The sequence below is a fragment of the Ambystoma mexicanum genome, chromosome 5q (genome assembly GCF_040938575.1).
Source record: "Ambystoma mexicanum isolate Mex_15411 chromosome 5q, UKY_AmexF1_1, whole genome shotgun sequence".
Taxonomy (NCBI): domain Eukaryota; kingdom Metazoa; phylum Chordata; class Amphibia; order Caudata; family Ambystomatidae; genus Ambystoma; species Ambystoma mexicanum.
In genome coordinates, this window is record NC_090933.1 from 1334288553 (window position 1) to 1334310350 (window position 21798).

The following is a 21798-nucleotide window of genomic DNA, read 5'->3' on the forward strand; positions in this document are numbered from 1 at the left end:
AAGGAATAGTAGAGTTTGTCCCCCCCCAGAGTTGTTCCCACCTCACCTCGTATCACCTGACTCCCCCTGTTTTTGCCTCTTCCTTTTACGTAGTCACTCGCACTTAATACTCACGTGTCCGTGTTGATCCGAGACCCTCCGGGCTTTGTCCGTCCACGCGGCGCCGCCAACACTCAATGGCCGGCTCCGGCGAGAGGTACTTTTAAACGTTTTTATTTTTTTTTTAAAATGGGACCCGTACCCTTTCGCCCTACCACGTGCGCACGTCTAGTCATAGCTGTTGCCGTAGGCGGGCAGCTCTGTTGAGCGGGGCGCGTCGTGAGTCTTCCACCTTCGGCCGGGCCATCTCGTTTCAAAGGGGACGATTTGAAAAATCAAATCACGTTAAGGGGTCACCACTGTTTGGAAGCGTCTCCCCCCCCCCCCCCCGCCCCCCCCCCCCCCGTAGGCAATAAGAACACACCCCAGTGGGAATAAGACTAAGGACCAAGTGCGGGTGAAAGTAAATGGCTTTTATATAAGTCAAAATTAGGGCATGCCAAGGACTCTGCAAACTCCGAGAGCGCTCTGCCTGACAATAGCAAAGGCAGACCTATTTATTACACACTAGGTTATCAATCTAAACTAGCTTTAGGGGCCATATGAAGATTGGGAATGGATGGCGTCGACTAGATCCTATAGGATGTGTAGTGGAGCTGCTCCAGGATTGGTGGACATCTGCATGTTGCCAACGTGGGGTGGATGGGTCAGCTGGGCTCATCTGGGTGGAGCTGTTCCGTCGGGCGGGCCTGTGATGATGATTGACAACTGCCCTAACCTCTTTGCCCTGGCGGCACACATGCACATACATTGTCATTTCAGTTGTCCTGTAAATCCTACAATGCGTTAATCAAAAATCAAGTGAGAGACAGGGAGACATCCTGAAGTGCAAGGCATTGTCGATACATCAGCCACAGATCTAAGGGCCCAATCCACCCAGGTCCAGGTGCCCCTTGAGGGGGGCTCGGGATAGGTCGCCCTTGTCATTCTAGTCCGTGGGGTGGGGAGGGAGTTCTTTACTGTTTGTTAGTGTAAGGGGTGAATAACTGTCTCTGTGGCCTTGTAACTTGGGGTGAACTGAAGTGTTATTGGGTCATTAGGGGCGCATCGCTGGCTCCTCAAAGGCGGTGGGATTTAGGACCAGGTAGTACATAATTCATTCAGACTTTAGCTGTGGCGGCGGCTTGGCATGGGGGAAGTGGAATGCTTGGAGCGGGTCCAGTTAAGATATGAGGGTGCAGGGCTTGGACTACATGAACACTAGTGGGCCTGGGTGGGAGGAGGGGGATATGGCCTTGTGGCTGTGGCTGTCCTTAGCTTATTTGGGTCGCACATCATGTCATTATTATACTGGCATTTATTAATACAAGGTTACCGTACACAATTCAGTTTCCCATAAAACATTATTCTACAATTCTCCCATTAAGAGCTGGGTACTACATTTATACATATACAGCCATTCATTCACAACATATGCCGTTGCTTAACTGTACGCTTTCATGTAAGCAGACCATAGCATGAGGTAGTGTTAGGTTGGTTTATGCGTCCAGGAGCATTGAAGCAATACATTAGTTCATGAGTCTTATTTGCACTGCGTATGTGCTTATCGTGTGCTTTTAAATGCATCTCATTATATTTACATCAAGACATGTATTCAGGCCTCCAGATAAGGTGCGTACTAGGCCTTTTTATGCATGAAAATCTTGCAAATACGACAGCTTTTTTATTTTCTTGCGTACATTTACACACAGGTTTAGAGCAGAGGGCAGTGCAAAGGTCGGGTTACTTGACAGAAACCAGAAGACTTCTTTTGATTTTTATCTACATGGATGTAATTGCAAGCCACCTCTGAAACAGAATGTATTTCTCTGAAGCCGGCTAGGTTTTTGTGATTTCAACATTTAAATATATACAGGAGATCAAATGGCCAGACCTTAGAGAAATAATAAAAGGTGTATTCTGTCACAATGCAGAAAGCTGCCGTATGGTAAGGATTTCCATACAGTTTGCGCATGCGTCGCTGGATGTCGCATTCATTTTACTCTCTTGCAAAGGAGAAAAGTCATTTTTACTCTCTTAAAATCACTTTTACTCTCAAAGTTTAAAAACGGAGTAAAATACTCCCACCTCAAAATCTTATCTGGAGCACTGCATGTATTGTTCTCCGTTTCTCCTTTGTACATTAGCAGCAATCATTAGTTAGCATAAGGGGGACTTAGTCACATCTTGTTGCTAGATCCCTTGAGCACATGGTGCCTATTCACTGTGGGGGGTCTGGGCAGGGGTTATACAGAGAAGTTATGGGCACCATATATTTTCAGGGCCCCCGGGGGTAGGGTCGGGGCATGGGCTGTGTGGCCTGGTTCCTGTTATTTTCCACATTCTTACTACAGATCAGGTCACTTCTAGGGCAATGATGTACTGAGGAAGGTAAATGATAGTGTTTATTCTGACACTGTTCGTGTCTGGTTGCTCGTGAGAACGAGCCTTCAGCGGATCTTTCATGAGGTGGGGGCTAAGCGCAGCGCATGCCTTTCTGTGTACGGCCAAGTGGACGTCAAGCTGCAGGCCTGGGGACGTGTGGGTTTCTCCGCGAACCGGGCACGGCAGCTTACTTTGCAAAATGGAGTTTGGTTCATTACAAAATGGCGTCTATTCTATGCCACATTAGGTGGCCGTGTGGCCCTATGCGTCAACAGACAGCCGTCCCTGCTCCCAGGCCCAGGTGCATGGAGGGCTACTGCCGAGTCATGGGCCTCACAGGGGTGCGAGAATAGGAGGGGGGGGGGTCCTATTGACCCGTCCTCCCCTACACCTCCCAGGACAGACCTGTATAATCCCTTTTCCCTACATTCTCCAGAACAGACCTGTATAATGATCCCTTTTCCCTACATCCTTCCAGGACAGACCTGTATAATGATCCCTTTTCCCTACATCCTCCCAGGACAGACCTGTATAATGATCCCTTTTCCCTACATCCTCCCAGGACAGACCTGTATAATGATCCCTTTTCCCTACATCCTCCCAGGACAGACCTGTATAATGATCCCTTTTCCCTACATCCTCCCAGGACAGACCTGTATAATGATCCCTTTTCCCTACATCCTCCTGGGACAGACCTGTATAATCCCTTTTCCCTACATCCTCCTGGGACAGACCTGTATAATCCCTTTTCCCTACATCCTTCCGGGACAGACCTGTATAATGATCCCTTTTCCCTACATGCTGCCAGTACATGCTGTTTCCTCCGTAATCTATAGTTTAAAAGGGATGTCTTTCCATAATTGGGAGCAACATAGTTGTATGCGAATGGTTGCCAGGCAGGGATTTGATGTCCAACTAGCTGACCCCAGGATGATGCAAGATGTTTTATTGATGGAGCAGAGAGCCCTACAACAGCATGATCTTGAAATTTCAATCAAATTCTCGCTGCCGAAAGAGCAACTGAGTGAGGGAGGCAGGAGAGCAAGAGTTGCATTGGGTGGGACAAACTGTGATATGGATGAATGGGATACAGGCGGGCATGTCATGATGCCTACCTCTAAGGAGCCAGGCCGGGCCCAGCAACCCCAGAGGCAGACATCATTTTCCCCAGGGAAGTCTCAGCGGGCCCAAGTCGGGGCCCTTTGGACTCAGTCCTGGCGCCTTAGGCGCCAGGCTCATAGCGGACCCCAGTCCTGGCGCCTTAGGCGCCAGGCTCATAGAAGAGGATATGTGTTTAAGTGCTTGGGTGCACACTTACCTGATGCAGACCTTGCTGCTTCATCCAGGCCCTCTTGAGGCCTGAATGGGACTACTTAACCTGTAGGACTACTTCACCACCCGGGTGTGGTCGGGGAAGGATACATACCTGATTGGTGGAAGGATACATACCAGGAACTTCTTCCAAGGCTATTTAAACCCCACCCGAACAGCCACACATGCTTCGCGTTGTTCTGCACCTAGCAGCTGAACGCTCACCGTGTCAGCTCCTGCATCCTGACTTCAGCCACGCCTGCCAGCACCCTGGAACACCTGCAAGGGGAGAAAGGAAGAGAATAGGAGAAGAAAAGCCCTTACCTGCTAAATCTGCATCCCGGAGTCATTTCTCCAACGGCCCTGAAAAGGAAGACATCATTTTAAAGGCATTTCGTTTCGATCGCTGCAGCGCTGCATTTTACTCATCTTTGCAAGGCGCTTCCATCTTCAGCAGCGATCTTCCGGATTCAGCTACGCCCCGGCGCCTAGAGGAAAAAAGACGAGAACAAAGGTGAGAGGGAGAAAAGGAATAAGGAAAGCTCAGTTTCCTTTTAAGTCTTACCTGTTGGATTATTCCCACTGCATTTCGGGTCCTGCCGCTTCCTGGCATCTCCGGACCCCGGCCCCTATGGGGAAAAAGACATAAGCATTAGCGCTTGCTGCAATTAGACAACGAACATTATTATTAAGCTTGAACTTTTGAACAGAACTTTTACAGCGCCTTACCTGAACAGTCAAGCTTACCTGAACTCCCATCAATCCTCAATCCAGTGAAGTAACTGGGTTTCAACGCGCCCCTGCATCAGAAGCAGGATGGAGAGCTCATCCTTCCAAACCCTAAGGTGAGGCTTCACGGGGAATCGTGGAGGAGGTATCGTGGAGGGTTGGAAGGGAGTGGGAGGCTTGAGCATTGTTCCACAGTTGGTAATACTCCCTTTTCACGCACAGGAGGGTATCCAACGAGCCAGGGAAGCCAGAATAGAGGGGCCCTTCCTGTCCATCTTCAGAGTTCTGCGCCTTCGACGCCGCGCCTCCGTGGGAACCAGGTGAGCGTTACAGGACAGCTGTTTCCAGTTAGTCTAAATTTCAATTAGGACAGTCTCAATATTATTTCGACTTTTATGGAGTTCTGTGTCAAAAAAGGACCCCTGGCGCAGGGCCTACTAAATACAATCCCGAAAACTCTCAGGGGTTCTCCTGCACGAACCACAGGCTCACATAGTGCCCTACTAGTGGGCTTCCAGATATTTGTGAATATTATTGTACGAATATATGGCCATTGTGATATGCCAAATCTAGAGGTTCCACCCAACTTAAACGATGTGAGGCCACAAGACTGAGCCTGTCTTTGATAGTGGATCTTTGTGCCTTGCTAGGCTGCTGGAATGCACCAGAGGGGGATGGATGGTGCCGGTACGCTGGGGCTCAGAATGGAGGGACTCTGTTAACAGCTGGGGGATCTGCTGGTTACGCGGGGAAGGGGGCCCCCCAGTACCGTGCAGACTGAGGGGGCGGGCACCCCAGCCCTGTGTTGCCTAAGGCTGATGGTTAAACAGGATATCCTGCGTCAGAAGGATGAAGTTGAGTCACCCATTGGATCTAGCGTACAGCACTGGCACAGGGTGCCGCCAAATCTTGGAATATTGCTAATGTTAACAAATATTTGGTGGAATACAAATGGCTTGGTTTTACTTCCCCCCCCCCCCCACCTCCAGGGGTATGCCGCGTATGGGATTTCCCGCACCCGGGGCCAGCATGACCGCTCTGTTGGTGGTTTGGTGACATGCTAAATGTCTCATGTGCAAGGGATTCAGGGTGTACAGACTTTACGGAACTGCTTCTTAAATTCTGTGATGGGTCTAATATCCTTCTAAACCTATATATTGTGGAGTCACATGGCCTAGGTATTGAACTTCTCTGCAGTGCTGCAGAGAGAATTGATGCCTGAAGGTCTAATCCAGAGAATTCCTTAAACTATTTTACAGGGGGATTTTCGTCTGCAATACGAGGTTTTAGATGGTATGGTGGAGATAATGGAGGAGGAGGATCGCCATTGGGGTATAAATGCTTTAAATTCAGTCCAACCCAAAAGGTAATATAGGCTGGTGGAGGAGGCTGCAATTTTGCTGATGGAGGGGTGGGGGGGTCGGAGGGGGTTAACCTTGGCGTCTGTAATGGCTGTTTTCCTGGGGGTATGCTGGCCATTAAGACATTTGATAACATCCACTCGCGCAGTAAAATAGGCTAGATCTTGGCAAATGTAGCTTACATACACAAGAGAAGCGAGAGTGACCATCATCCGCTGGTTTTAGTCCTAAGAGCTGTTCTGGGTATTGAAATTGACTGATTCTACTGGCATGAGTGTTCCGCTGGCTTTAGTGGATCTGCCCGGTGTAATATCAAGTGGATTAATGTTCATCTACCACGGGTCCCGCCATTGGTTTATGGGGACATTTCTTCCTCTTTTAGAACCCATGACTACTTTAGAGAGTACTGCACATCTAACTGTACAGAAGGTCCATGCATACCTGATGAGGAAAAGTTTTTCTCTAAATCTCAAAGCTGGACCCTATCCCTATTGGCTTTTTTCTGTGTCCGAAGCTTTCATATGGGTTCCATATTTGACTAGGCTGTTTAACTCTGTTGTACAAACTAATGTTTCTGTCTCTTGGACACAGGCAGATATTGTGTGTGTTTTTTTGTTTGTGGGCTCGAGGGATCTACCCTCCCATATCTGCTCGACTCAGGGAGGCACAATATATGCTAATCAAGTATTGAGCCACACGGAAGCCTGGATTAGTGATTATAATCTTTTTGGTGACCGTCGGGCAGGTTTCTGCAGTGCTCTAAGCACTGTGGATCAAAGCTTGAGGTTGCGCTTAATATGTGACAAGTACGCTGTATTAAGGAAAATTAATGCGTGTGCCATCTTTGTAGTCCTTCTTTTGATACTGTGCCAGGGAACCGCCTGTGGGAAGTTTTACGTAGTTTAGACATCCCATTGCATTTGTTTGCGGCCATTCAAATACTTTATTCAGGCAACACGGCTGGGGTGCGCTGGGGCACTGATGGGAGCACAACGCAACCCACTTGCATTGAGAAGGGAGACCGCCAGGGTTGTGTGCTCGGTCCCAAGCTCTTTTGCATTTTCATCAATGGGATTTGGCTTGTGATAACCTCCCAGTCTTAATGTTCGCAGTGATGCAGTCCTCTCTTAAACTGGTAGGCGCCAAGAAACAATTTGAGGATTTCTGTGGAGGAAATGGCCTAGCCTAGCCACAAAAATACACTTCAAAATACACACTCTTAGTTTCTCTAAATCAGCCAGTACCCATTTGGGATGACGCACAGATTGTTCCTACACCATGAGGTGACTTAAATAACTAGGACACTGGACATTAATATATCACTGGTACATTTAGAACAATGCTGAGTTTGGTGTCAAAGAAAAGGGTTTGGGAATAAAACACAGATTACACAAATATTCTGAAGCAGGTAAGTACTTTTGAACCCCCCCCACCCCCCCCCACCCCCATGCAAAGTAAAGATTTAGCACAACGTCGGAGTCTTTCAGGGAGCCAGGCCAGCCAATGTTAATTGAGCAAAAGTCTCGGTGAGCTGAAGCACTTTTTGCAGGTAAGTAAAAAAAGTCTTGCACAATGTTTTAGGAAGTCTTTGTACAAAAATAGAATCACTGTAGGGCCGCAAGCTGGGAGGCTTGTGAGGGGCAAAGCTGCAAGCAACTCTGCAAAAGCAACTGAGAACTAGCAAGGCTACATGACAAGAGGTAAGTCCCCTTAGTTTTAAAGTACCTTTTGGTTAGAAGAAATTGGTTCCAGCTGGCTTCTGTTCCTTTGTAGGTCTGCAGATCCTGTTGTTCCTGGCCTCAGTCATGGGGACAAGAGGGAGGACATCTGGGGACTCCTGTACTAGGAATTGAAGGTCAGCGGCAGCAATGGGCAAACTTCAGATCAGCAGCACTTCGCGGTTTCAGCTCCCCGCGGCTCTCGCAAATAGCACCACCGTGGTTCTCGGCTGCCACTATGGACCTTCCTAGGATCTGGGGTCCAGCACTCTGTTGAGGTGGCTCAGGCTTGGTCAGTCCTTGTTCCTTGGATTCCGGAGGATCTTCCAGGAGCTCAGGTCCGACTTAAACATTCGCTCTATTTTTTAAAATGTAATTATTATAAACATTTTTATTGATTTAGCTGAAATTAATCAACTTTTCAGTATTTTTAGCAATTAAAAGAAAATGTAAAATATCTAATATACATAAAATTCAATTTATGCTATATCAGCCAGCTCCGAGAGGATTTCCAGATGAGCTCGTTTTGGGGTCGGTCCCACTAACCCAAGGGGAGAAGTGGTCCTTTGCAGGTCGGGAGCTTCAGCACTGCAGCATGGTTTCACCGGGCAAACCAACGGTTCAGGAGTTGCAGCAGGCGTCTCGTCCAAGTTCTTCTTCGGATTCCTTTGTCCAGTGGTCGACTCTGCCTTCCAAGCAAAAAGCCCCGCCTTTTATGCAGGTTTCTCCCATCATTCGCAGCCTAGCTGTCAATCACAGCAGGGTGGCTGTCCTCCAAGGACAGCCCTCCAGCCAATCACCCTTGGGTGCATTCCTGTAACCAAGGAGACTAAGCACAGTGTGTTTCGGGCACCTCCCTTGCTTCCTGCTCTGCTAGACTCGCTGGAGCCGTGAATCCTGCCAAAGACAAAATGAACAAAGTGACCAAACCTGGTTTGGTGCGCATAGTAAATCTCAAGAAGGGCCTTTCCAACAAGAAATGACAAAAAAAGACCAGGGCCATTTTGACAAAATTAGCACCCGTGGGTGCTTTGCTGCAGCTAGCGGTAGAAACACACAATGGTAGGAAAAAGTAAACCGCTGCCACCAGCTATTAACCGCGGAAAGGGTAACATAAAATTGTTACATGAGAAACTAGACCAAGGGGATACTAAGTAACCCCTCCAGCACCCTATTGTAAGATAGTGTGTGCTGGGTCTAGAAAGTTACAAATGTAAAGTCAATTTCACTTCACTGCTCTTGGAAACAGTTTCGCCAAGAGAAGGTATTTAAAACTTTGGGAAATCTACTCCCTGTGCCACTGCACTGAAGGTGCTGTGTCACAATGTAAAGATGATGCCTATGGAGTTTGTCAGACTCAATTACAGAAAAATACATGAGAGAGTGGGGGGAAAAAGGTCTCGCTCTCTCTGGGTTAGAAATTAAGTCCTAAAGTCCAGCAAAAAGGCCTGGGGGTCTCTAATGTAGAAGGGGAATTAGCACATTTCTGAGAATTCTCCGTAACAAGGCTCATGGTGGGGGGGCTTCGAGCCTATGCACAAATCCAGCCATAAGCACCATACATACAACCTTCCTCATAGCGGTTAATCTATCGGAAGGGTTAGCGAACTAAAAGCTTTGCCAGTACAAGATCCTTTCGTAGTCCTACACAAAGACAAGGTAGTGCTACGAGCACACACTCGCTTCTCACTCATGTTATAATTCCATGGCCATCAAACAATGGAGCTTCCTGCGTTTTTCCAAAACCCAACAAACGCAGCAGAAAAAAAGTCTACGTACACTGGATGCACGCAGAGCTGTCATGTTATACCTTCAAAAGACAAAGTCGAACAGGAAGAAGATCAGTTCTTTGTATCAGTAGACACTGGAAGAGAAGGGCACCCTGTCTCTGAAGCGGCAATTTCTAAATGGATTGTCAACTGCATCCAACTCTGTTACTCTCTTGCCAAGAGAACATTGCCCTTTAAGCCCAGAGCACACAACTCGAGGCACCGGGGCAACTTTGGCCTTCATAGCAAACGTGCCTCTAAATGCCATTTGCAAGGATGCCACTTGGAGTTCAGTACACACCTTCACCCAACACTGTCTGGACACACATTTTAGGGGTGACACACAGGTGGGACAAGCGGTGCTGAAACATCTCTTTGGAGCGCTACCTTCTAATAACCCACCTCCTTCTACAAGTCGCGTTCGCTAATCTATGCAAAGCATGTGATTCGAAGCAGATCTACAAGCTTCAGAAGGGATACATTACTCACGGTAATCGTGCATCTGCTTAGATTCACATGTGCCTGCCCTTCCTCCCCTCTTGGAGTAGAAGGTGCTTGGGGGGGAAAGGAGCATGGATCTTTCACACCTCATGGTTCTGCTTACACTTCATAATGACTCCCTCTTGTCAGAAACAAATAATCTGAGGGACATCGACGCGTGGGAGATCATGGGTACAGCGTACGTCACACTAGGGCTACTATTAGTCAAGCCCTGTCGACGTCCCTTTTTGAACTTCGAAAAACTTCATGTTCATTACTCTGCAGCTTCCACTAGATGTCGGCCTATGCAAAGCATTTGAATCGAAGCAGATAACAAACATCAGAAATACAATTATGGTGAGTAAAATCCCATGTATATATTAATATATTTTTCACCTACTCTGCCACTGGTGTTCTTCTCCTACCAGGTTCGTTGCTCAGGGAAGCAGTCTTTACTTGCAGCTCGCAGCCAGGGCAGTCTTTACTTGCAGCTCGCAGCCAGGGCAGTCTTTACTTGCAGCTCGCAGCCAGGGCAGTCTTTACTTGCAGCTCGCAGCCAGGGCAGTCTTTACTTGCAGCTCGCAGCCAGGGCAGATAAATGTATTTGTACTGCGCACCGTCACCAACGGAATTGGTCCCCAGGCGGATCTGTAAATGATAAGGTGGGATGGGTTAGTAAGGTGAAGGAGTAGGATAGTGAGAGGAGTGGTGTTCTGTTGGCAGCTTCAGCTCGGTATACACCAGATACTGAGCTTTGGTGCAGGTATTGGATCTGTGTCAGTCCGTGTGTGCTGTTGCTCCGGCTTATGTGTTGTTGCAGTGTTGTGAAGTGCGTGCGGCTTGTGGTGCGAGAGATGGTTGTGTGAGTTTTGAGTGAGATAATTATGCAGAGTTTGAGGCTATATTGGTTAGTGGGTTACCTGACCTTTAGCATGCTAATATTCACAGTTTTCTCTAAGTGATCACAGTCCTATCTAGAAGCGGCACAGGCTAGTGGTGACAGTTCTATCTAGGTGTGGGCATGCCAACATTCATAATGTTGTCTAGGAGTGGCGCAGGCTGGTGTTCACAGTTCTAAGCATGGCACATGCTAACAATCGAGTTTCATCTAGGCGCGGGCATGCTATCCTTCAATCAAAACCTATCTAGATGCGACACAGGCTAATGTTCCCATTACATCCAAGCGTGGACATGCCAACATTCACAATTCCAGCCAGGTGTGGACATGCCAATATTCACAAATCTATCCAAGTGTGGACATGCTAGCATTCACAACTCTATCCAGACGCGACGCAGTCCAATGTTCACGATTCTAAGTGTGGACATGCTAATATTCACAATTCTATCTAAGTATGGCATATGCTAACAGTCACATTTCTGAAATTCCATCTAAGTGTGGCATATGCCAACAGTCACATTTCTGTCTAGATTTGGTGCAGACTAATCTTTGTGGTTCTCTTGGGGTATTGTACTGGTTAACATTATGCTGTAGGCCGTTGAAAGGTAAGTTAGAGTGGCAGGAGCTTTCTGGAGTAGAGTAATTGCTCTACTCCCCACCCATGCCAGCACTTACAGTTTTGTCGGTGTCTGGTGGCTTCATTGGCTTCCCCTGCTGACACCTGCAGACACTTTGTGGAGCCGCCTCTGTTGGAGCCGCCTCTGTTGGAGCCGCCCTTGACCTTGGGGCCCTTAGCCGCGGGGGCTGCCGGGCAGAGGGCTGCCCTCGGGGGCATGACTTTAGTAGTATAGAGTGAGCCAATCGGGTGAGGAGGTGGTCTGGGAGGAGGGAGGGGAGGAATGGGAAGTGGAACGGGGACAGAGAAACACGTGGGTGCCGGTGCCAGGAGGCACACCGGGCCTCTTAATCATAGAGATTTGGGGACCCAGGAGGGTCTTGGGCTGGGCCTCACTCACCTGTGCAGCGCCTGGTGGAATGCCGTCTGCACGGCGAGTGGGGTCCCTGGTTGTTCAAAAACACGGCCTCTAGGCCAGTCGAGAGCCGGGGGTGGGCTTGGAGGCGGGAGGAGGAAGGGGAGGAATGGGAAGTGGAACAGGGACAGAGAAACACGTGGGCGCCTGTGCCAGGAGGCGCACCGGGCCTCTTAATCATAGAGATTTGGGGACCCAGGAGGGTCTTGGGCTGGGCCTCACTCACCTGTGCAGCGCCTGGTGGAATGGCGTCTGCACAGCGAGTGGGGTCCCTGGTTGTCAATCAGTGATATTCTGCTACAATCAGCTTTGCAGGGAACCCCCTCAGACCCACAGTGGGAGTGAGGGGGGGGGGGGGGGCTAAGTAGCCCACAGTCTGGCACTCCAAAGCAGGGCATGTTGCCCTGGTGCTGCACCCTATTGGACTCCAATGCTTCCACCCTTGTCCTTGGAGGTGGTGCCCCAGGTCGAGTCTCCACTAGAATGTATCACCGCCCCCAGCGTACACAAAACAGACCAGGCTAATTCGGATACGAGTAAAGAGGCGCAACTAAGGGGCAGTGAAAAGCTAATTCTTGAGATTCTTTTTGAAGTCGACCAGCAAAGTGGAGGACTTCAGTAGAGAGCTAAGGACTGGAGCAATGACATTGAAGTTAGTTTTTCCGAATTTAGCTAGGCGAAAGCGAGGCTGACGGAGCCTGACCTGCTTGATTGACCTGAGCGAACGTCCTGGGATGTCGTTGAATGCGTGGTGCAAGGTAGCTGGGTGCAGTGGCATTTAAGTGTAAGTATCTTAAAGGAGACCCTTTGCCTGATAGGAAGCCAGTGCAATTTATTTCCGGGCTTCGGTGATGGAGTGCCGCCTTGGCAAGCCAAGCACAGCTCTAACAGTGCCGTTTTTGGTAATCTGCAGGGCGGCGAGATGAGGATGTGCCTACCAAAAGACTATTATAATAGTCAAACCTTGAATTTACAAGGAGAGACATGTTGACGGATAGAAAGGGACGCATTGAGCAAAGTTGCTTATTAATCCAGCCACATGTGGCTTGAGTTTTAGCCACATGTGAGCGCATAGAGTTCAGTGTCAATAGTTGCGCTGAGCGGTTACGCTGAGCGTCTTTACGCTTTGAACCACTGGGATGGACACATTGGCAATGAATAATGATGCATAGTCCTCTGGAAGATTCTTTAGCATGTGACTGGAACCAGCAATAAGGATCTCTGTCTTGTCGGCGTTCAACGCCATGGAATTCTGACTCATCCAAAAATGGATGATGTAGTAGATGGCAGAAATAGCCTTAGAATCAGTGGAATAAGAACCTGAAAGTTTGAAGATGACCTGGGTGTCATCACCTTAGTTGGTATACAGGACACCCAGGTGATCCAGCAGCAGGATATAGATATTAAAGAGGGTGGGAGATGGAGGGGATCCTTAGGGAACACCACGTGTCGGCAGAGCAGGAATTGACTAGAAGTTTTGAATAACACGAGCATTTCGGGGGCCTAGAAAGGAGGCTAGCCATTACGTGGTTAGCTTGGTACAGCCAACAAGGGATTGCAGCCTAGATGCCAAAAGCCTGTGGTTGACTAAATCGAACGCGGCAGAAAGATAACCTCAGAAGCGCTGGTTGGTCGCGATCGATAATAGACACCAGATTTGATTTTAAATCGAGCATGGCTGCTTCTGTGCCATGACTCGTTTGATAACCTGATTGGCAAGGTTCCAAAATGGCGTTGTCGTCAATACATTTTTATAACTGAAGGTAGGCTACACGATCCATAACCTTATGTAAAAAAGGAACATGGGTTATTGGCCGGTAGTGCTTTGAAAGAAGAGGGTCAAGATTAGCTTTCTTGATCAGAGGAGTAATCCAAACTTCCTTTAGGTTGGTAGGTATTTGACCCTCGATGAAGACTGATTAATCAGTTGGGTCACCCAGGGACTAAGTCTTGAGACCAACAACCTAGAGGAGCATGCGTCGCCCTTACATGAAGTGGGCTTTGTGTTGAGAATGATCTTGCTCACCTCTGATACAGTGCAAGGGGCGAAAGAGAGAGGGCTTTTTTGTCGGGTATAATCAGCTGGCCCCTGCAAAGGTGGAGAGGTTGACCCTTCAGACGAACTATAAAGGGACTGCTTGGGGATTTGCTGAATGGCAGTGGGGGAAAGAATTGTTCAGACATAACAATGGGCGAAGAGACAGAGGCTGATGGTGGAGAGGTGACAGTAACATTATTAAGTGACAAGGCACTAGCCTCCAGATGTAAGGCGCTTTTTGCTGAAAAAGCATTGTGGATAGTTTGACACCAAATGAGGTGTCTGACCTGTTGTCTGTGTATTAGAATTCAATTCCGTAGAATAGAAAAGAGCTCCTTGGAGCTGGATTTGGCTTGAAGAATGCGATTGTTATAGAAGGCATATTTAGCTAGATTAACAGCAGTTTTACACTTTTTTTTACTGCGCATTTGTTGGCAGCTAGCAAAGCTGGGGAGGGTTGTTTCCGCCAGGAACGTTCTGCTGCACGTCTACGGTGCCTGAAAGTGAGAATTTCGTTGTTAAACCAATGCTTTGACAATGTTTCAGGTTTGATGAGTCTGGTGCTCATAGGGGTGAGGTCCTTAATAATTGTGTTTTTCAAATGTGCTGAAACATCAGGGGAGTTCTCAAAATCTGACATATTGCCTAGTCTGTCCATGAGCCCCCGAGATAGTCTTTCGGGAGTGAGCTTTTTGAATGATCTGGTTGTAGTGGAGAGCCTAATTGTAATATCGACTCTTAAAGACACAATGGGCAATGTAATGGTGAAGTTAAGTAGGGAGTGATCAGACCAAGGGCATAAAGTGCAAATTGGGCTGGAGGCTCAGACTTCATGCAACAAGACCCAAACAAGGGTATGACCTCCTACATGAGTAGACCCGGTAATTTGCTGAGTATAGCCAGTAGCAGAAAAGGGTAACCCGCAGTGATTGAGTGACTTCATCAGAGGGGCCATTAGCCCAAAGGTTAACGTCACCCAACAGGACCACAAAGGCCTTATTGCTAGTGGCACTGTTGTGCAGATGTAAGAGTTGTTCCTTGAACATGGGCAGGTTACGAGGAGGACGATAAATGAGAATAACTGTTAACGTGATTAGCTACCAGTGATTCACATTCATCAAGGGGCTCATGTGAGCAGAGATGATGTTGAAAGGTGTCCCTCAGATTGAGGGGTACTAACCCCACCACCTTTGGCATCCTTGTGTTCTTCCCTCAGTAGAACATAACCTGGGGGCACAGCCAGGTTAGCCTCATTTGATATGCAGTCACTGAGCCAGGACTCAGTGACTGCCATGAGGTCATACCCGGACTGTGATAACAGGTCCCCGACTTCTACTCTGAGAAGCCGGGGAGCGTGTCGAATACAATAGGAAGACAAATGGGGTGATATTGTGGAGTTCCTGGAGTCTCATACACTTAGTTCTTTTGGTCTCAAACTCCAAATCCAACCCTCATCTCCAGGATTGACAGAAAAAATAAGCTTATCTAGGTTTAAAGTCAATGTTTGAATATAGTGGCCTGTGCCATTCTCACCATGGGAGGAGATTGGCGCTTTCCTAAATGACAATTCTGTCTGTTTCCTCGATGGTGCTGTTGGTTATATTATTCATATTTGGGCCAATTTACAAGTCATCAGTGACTACACAACGGACTGGTCAAGCATGCGTCCGATTGGTGGCAAATGCCTGCCTTTTATCTTATGTGTATGGAAATAGGGAGCTTCCACGTGCTAATTTAGTCACTAAATATATTGGTAGAACATATATACATGTCCCCGATTTTGTTTGTTCACCCAGCCTGTGTTTTTCCTAGTGTTTTGACATCTAAATCGCATTATTCCTTCTGCATGTTACCTCTTCCACTAAATGTTCCCATTGGAGCACCACTTCTCTGCCACCTATTGGGGCTCCTTTCCCCAATAGATGGCACTTTAAAGTCAAATAAGTTAATATGTGAGGAGTTAACAACACTACTACTGAGTAGAGTCTACATGTGCTGCCTGTGATTGTGAACGTGTTGAAACTAATAATGTGCATCTCCTTTTATGTTAATAGGTGACTGATGCCCCAGAAATGCAACAACAGTGATGACTATCGCAGTGAAAAGCTTCATTGTTAGAATATGCAATTTCCAGCATTTTAGAAGAGTGCACGTTTGGGGTCCAGATGCCTTTCAGAGTATTCAGGAACTGAGATTGCGAAGCCTGTTTATACATGATGGCTACCATCCATACAACCACTTTGTGGTAGCATCAAGTAACCAAGCGTGTTCATCCTGTAAATCCTGGGGGAGAGGTATATCTAGCACTAAAATGACCAAATGTTATGTGCAGTAAGAAAAGTATTTCTCATTTGTGCTCTGAGTTTGGGAAAAGGTTAATTGAGTGTCAAGGCACCTGACAAAATAAACTGGCAAGACACTTTACACGTACACAACATGTGGGAACAATTACCACCTCAAGAACATTGCCCACATGAGGACATAGGTGAAAAACCTTATCAGTGCACTGATTTTGATAATGGTGTCCGTTTGCATGATACAGTTATCAGCCACCAGCAAATGAATAAAGGTGAGAAACCTTATGAGTGCATTGAATGTGGGAAAGGGTTTGCTAAAAGGGGAGGTCTTATTAGCCACCAGAGAACACATACAGGTGAGAAACCTTATGAGTGCACTGAATGTGGGAAAGGGTTTGCTCGGGAGGATTATCTTATTAATCACCAGAGAACACATACAGGTGAAAAACCTTATGAGTGCACTGAATGTGGGAAAGGGTTTGCTCGGAAGGATTATCTTATTAATCACCAGAGAATCCATACAGGTGAGAAACCTTATGAGTGCATTGAATGTGGGAAAGGGTTTGCTGAGAAAGGACCTCTTATTAACCACCAGAGAACACATACAGGTGAGAAACCGTATGAGTGCATTGAATGTGGGAAAGGGTTTGCTGGAAGGGGAGGTCTTATTAGCCACCGGAGAACACATGCAGGAGAGAAACCTTATGAGTGCATTGAATGTGGGAAAGGGTTTGCTGAGAAAGGACCTCTTATTAACCATCAGAGAACACAAACAGGTGAGAAACCGTATGAGTGCACTGAATGTGGGAAAGGGTTTGCTCGGAAGGATTATCTTATTAATCACCAGAGAATCCATACAGGTGAGAAACCTTATGAGTGCATTGAATGTGGGAAAGGGTTTGCTGCGAAAGGACCTCTTATTAACCACCAGAGAACACATACAGGTGAGAAACCGTATGAGTGCACTGAATGTGGGAAAGGGTTTACTCAGAAGGATTATCTTATTAATCACCAGAGAATCCATACAGGTGAGAAACCTTATGAGTGCACTGAATGTGGGAAAGGGTTTGCTGGAAGCGGAGGTCTTATTAGCCACCAGAGAACACATACAGGTGAGAAACCGTATGAGTGCACTGAATGTGGGAAAGGGTTTGCTCGGAAGGATTATCTTATTAATCACCAGAGAATCCATACAGGTGAGAAACCTTATGAGTGCATTGAATGTGGGAAAGGGTTTGCTGAGAAAGGACCTCTTATTAACCACCAGAGAACACATACAGGTGAGAAACCGTATGAGTGCACTGAATGTGGGAAAGGGTTTACTCAGAAGGATTATCTTATTAATCACCAGAGAATCCATACAGGTGAGAAACCTTATGAGTGCATTGAATGTGGGAAAGGGTTTGCTGGAAGGGGAGGTCTTATTAGCCACTGGAGAACACATGCAGGAGAGAAACCTTATGAGTGCATTGAATGTGGGAAAGGGTTTGCTGGAAGGGGAGGTCTTATTAGCCACCAAAGAACACATACAGGTGAAAAACTGCATGACTGCGTTGAGTGAGGGAACTGGTTTAGTCATAAGGCAGGTCATATTTACCATCAGTCCTTACATACAGGTGAGAAACCTCTTAAGTGTAGTGAATGTAGGAAGAGCTTCTTTTGGGATTGTGATCGTATTCACCACTGGAGAATACGTACGAAACCTGATCGGTGCACTGAATGTGGAAAATGCTTCAGTCGGAACAGTCACCTTATTTGGCACCAGACAAAACATGCATGTCTGGGTCTATTTCAGCGTAGTGAATGTGGCGAATACTTCAGTGCACATGAGACAGGACATGTAGGTGGTGACATCTCTTCTGCAATAGAAGGTGCTTCTGAGAGAAGGAGATGCTTCCACAATGCTACTGAGTTTGGCATGGCTGTTAACTAATACTGTGAAGAACCTGCCTCCACAGCTGTTCTCGGTTTCCTTTGGGACAGGAATGATGGCTGATTATGATTGTTGAATCACTGCTGTTTAGCATCCCTTCTGGAATATTCAGAAGGGAGACTGCACCTTCTGCATTGAGGTAACCATCCCATGCAACACTTTGCCTAAAGACATCATGCAAATTAATGGACACCAGCATTTTGGAAAAGCTTAGACTCAATGGTTTAATCAAGAACTATAGATCCTTATAGGATATATGGGGTTTCCCTTGGGACCCCGGCTGCTAATAAGGGCTTTGACCTTAAGTGGAGGTCTCCCCTCAGCTCTCGGCATAGCTAAGGTCTAGCGCCCTCCTCAAAGTATTTATTTACACATCACTTATACAAATACTTCATACTGTCTATCTAGAATAACGCAATATTCCAACTCTCCAGGTTCACATAGAATTCAAACGCATTTGTTTGTCTGGTAAGCATCAAGTATCTTCTGTAATCAAATCTGCATCATTTCTTGAATCATGGATATTCAAATACATGTCAAGCTTTTAAAGCCCTGTCCAATTCCACCTGGGGTTTTAAATCGCCTTTCCATTGACAAAGACACAACGTCCTGTCCAGCCTTATCCCTTCTGCTTTAGGAAAATCGAGTCCAAATAGACCTGCTCTATCACTGAAATCAATATGTATAAAGTGGCATTGCATTTCTAAAAGCAAATCGCAAAGTTTAAACCTAAAGTAATAGCTTGTATAGGCTTGTCAAACCTATACAATGGCAAATCACTATATTTCAAGCAATACATTTCAATGTATATCATCATAATGTTCAAATGCATAGCAACATTTGAGTACATTATCAAACCCCATTGCAATACTATCCCAATCATGACTCAAAGGGGCATCTTAAGGCATGCACCCCCTGCTCTCTCTGACCGGATCTCAGCATAGCGTAGCATCATCTCAGCAAGGCAGCCAGCCCTTGTATAGATGCTTGTCAACCTTCATACTCTGTCAGTTGTTATAACCCTAATTATTTCCTGATTTGACTATGGCAATGCCATTTGTTCTGTGCTACTTGGCATGTGTGACTAATGTCAGGTGGCACCTGCTTGTTTCATTACAATCTGCACTGGCTTCTTGTGACCGCCTGAGCTTGGGTGTAAGGTGCTTTGTCTATGCCTTTTTATGGCAAAAGTCCCTCCTTTCTTCGTTGGATCCTTCCACCCCTGTCCTCCCTGTACCTTTTTTAAATCCATTCCTGTAGATGAGGAGGTGGTGTACTTTTTATTTTTGCACCCTGTATCTCGAATGCCCTTGGTCTAAGATTGCACGCCACCAGAGGCCAAATGGCTTTCAGATGCTTGCTGAAGACCCGTCTGTTCTGTCTTTCCTTAATTTTTCTAGGTTGTCCTATGCGTTAATGTCTATTTGCTGTTAGAACCCATAAACCTTTTGGTGAATAAGGGCCATAGGGAAAGATTTTCTTAATAAAAAAATGCCAACCCTCCAGATGAGCAGTATATTAACCATTTACTCCCCAAGAACTGGCAAACGCTCCCTTTAAAAAAAAAAAAGTGGCCAAGCGCCCAACTGTAAAATTGGAAGCAATGGACAAATGGGTGCCAACTTTCCTGCTTTCTCCCACTCAGGTTCAGGAATATGTTCAGCCCAGTGATGCCAGCCAGGCAGTATTAGTGGATGGTGGTCTACAGGGATTTTTGCTTGATATGTAGAGAAAGTAATGTCTTTTATTTTACATGAATTGCTAGTCATAAAGAAGTGTGAATTACAAAGTTGCAATTAAGTTAAAAGAACAAATTACTTCCTAGCCTCTCAAGTAGAAATTAAGGACCCGTATTGGGTCCAATCAATGAAATCTTTCCTCTGCCTTGAAAGGGTTAGTTGAAGGGAAGAACACAGGAAGATGGATCTAAGAGATGGAAGTCCAAGACCACCTCTGGCTGAAATGATGGTCTCGCTCTCAGTCACCTTCTCTTTGGAATGAAACAAATGGGGAGGTGAAACAAAGCCTGGAGCTCACTCACACTGTGGAGTCATGGTGTGGCGTTGAGTGTGAATGCGTAGAAAAAAGGAACTGAGGTCATGGGGCATGGCTCCACTACTTATACTGGCCTCAATGTCGTTTCTGGTGCAAAGCACATAGAGGATTTAGACGGACCTGACAGAGAGCCGTGCTGAGCCACCTGATGGCAGGAACAGCTGTGCTAGGATCTGGATATTCTAGATGAGGAATCAGTGACAGGTAGGAATCCATTAGAAATGCCTCTAATGGGAATTACATATGTACACCCTTTCAACATCAACACATAGGGATTAAAATACCTCAACTTTAAATGATCTGGATCCCTCCTGAATACTAAAAATGGAATAAGTCTATATTCTCATATGGCAATTAGACTAAGCTTGGCTCAACGCATGTGCAAAGACTATTTTGCAAAGGGAAAACATGAAGAATGACATCCATAAAACTGGAATCTCCAATATTACTCAAAGTACGTTTCCAAGAAATGCATGCCTCACCAGGAGTGCCATCCTCGCTGAATGCTGCAGTGTTTCCTCTTTGTGTAGCATGTTCTACAGCACTACATTTTCCCTTTCTCCTCAGGATCCCCTCTAGTGTATTACACTATTGACTAGCTCTATTGCAGCATTTAGGATTTGTAGATGGTTCCCTAGCCTGGGCTCGACATGTGGAGGTGCAATTACACAACAGAGGGTGCATGCCCACTATTAAAGCACTATCTTACAAAAAATTGGTTTCATGTGAAGGGCCCAGAGAAGATGTCAAGTGTTCCATTAAATTATGTGGACGTGTATTTTAGAAAAGTGACATTTTGTGAATAGAGTAGAAAGAGCAGGTGGAATAGAAAAATCTGCTGTGGTGTGAGACGATAAGTCATGCAAATTTGGGAATGAAATGGTGCCCTTCTGTTTGAAATGAGATTTGTGGGTGTATATCACAGCTGTTCTCTAAATTCCAAGAAGGAATAGTGGACATAAATGTTTACAAAGTAAAGCTGGTCTTGGATAAACTGACATGTCTAATGTAAAAGTCTCCCACCGGGATTCATACACTGAGTGAAATGCTGATGAAATGAATATTGAGCTTCAGCCAATATGTCACTGTGTTAACATCAAATATAAATTGTTAGTAACTCCATTTGTGTTGAATCTTTTTTTTTTATAAGGTATCTTTTTATTGGCATTTTAACCATTTCAATTCTAAAAATCCCCCCACCCCTCTGAGTCTGTTTCTCCCCCCCCCCCCCTTTTCGTGGAGCGCAGATGTACTAGAGTATGATATAGATTGGTCTGTATCGCTATCGATGATGGGTGGCTCCCGTCACCTCTGCCTTATCAATGTATGTCCAAGACCTGAATGTACTGTGGGCACCACTGTTGTACGTAATCGCTTTTCAAAAAGGAGAGCACTTCTCCCAGTCTTTATGAAATTTTCCTGAGTCCCCTTGAATCATATGTGACCCATTCTAGGGCCAGAACGTCCCAAACTTTCCGTAGCCAGCTAATCTGCGAGGGTGGGTCCTTTTGCATCCACTGTTTTGCAATGACCTCCTAGGCCGCTATGTATCCCTCTGTATTACCCTCCCCACTAGTCCCCGTCATGTCGCTGTATGCCCCACTGCGCCCGTGTGTCACTGTGCAACCCCATTTCCCCATGTCGTTATGTATCCCTCTAGCCCTTCCGTCCTGTCACTGTGAGCCCAGCCCTCTGTCTCTGTGCACCCCTTTGTG

The 21798-nt window shown here is 46.5% G+C and overlaps 1 protein-coding gene across 2 annotated transcripts in view; it reads left to right on the forward strand.

Annotated features, from left to right (window-relative positions):
* LOC138498094 (zinc finger protein 84-like) overlaps positions 1–21205 on the forward strand; it is a 35265-nt gene extending 14060 nt beyond the window's left edge. For both annotated transcript variants that reach the window (XM_069621943.1, XM_069621942.1), the window contains exon 3: positions 15853–21205. In XM_069621943.1, coding sequence (XP_069478044.1) covers positions 16235–17656 — 1422 coding nt within the window. In that variant the 5' untranslated portion in view covers positions 15853–16234 and the 3' untranslated portion in view covers positions 17657–21205. The remainder of the gene's footprint in view (positions 1–15852) is intronic.
* The last annotated feature ends 593 nt before the right edge of the window (positions 21206–21798 follow it).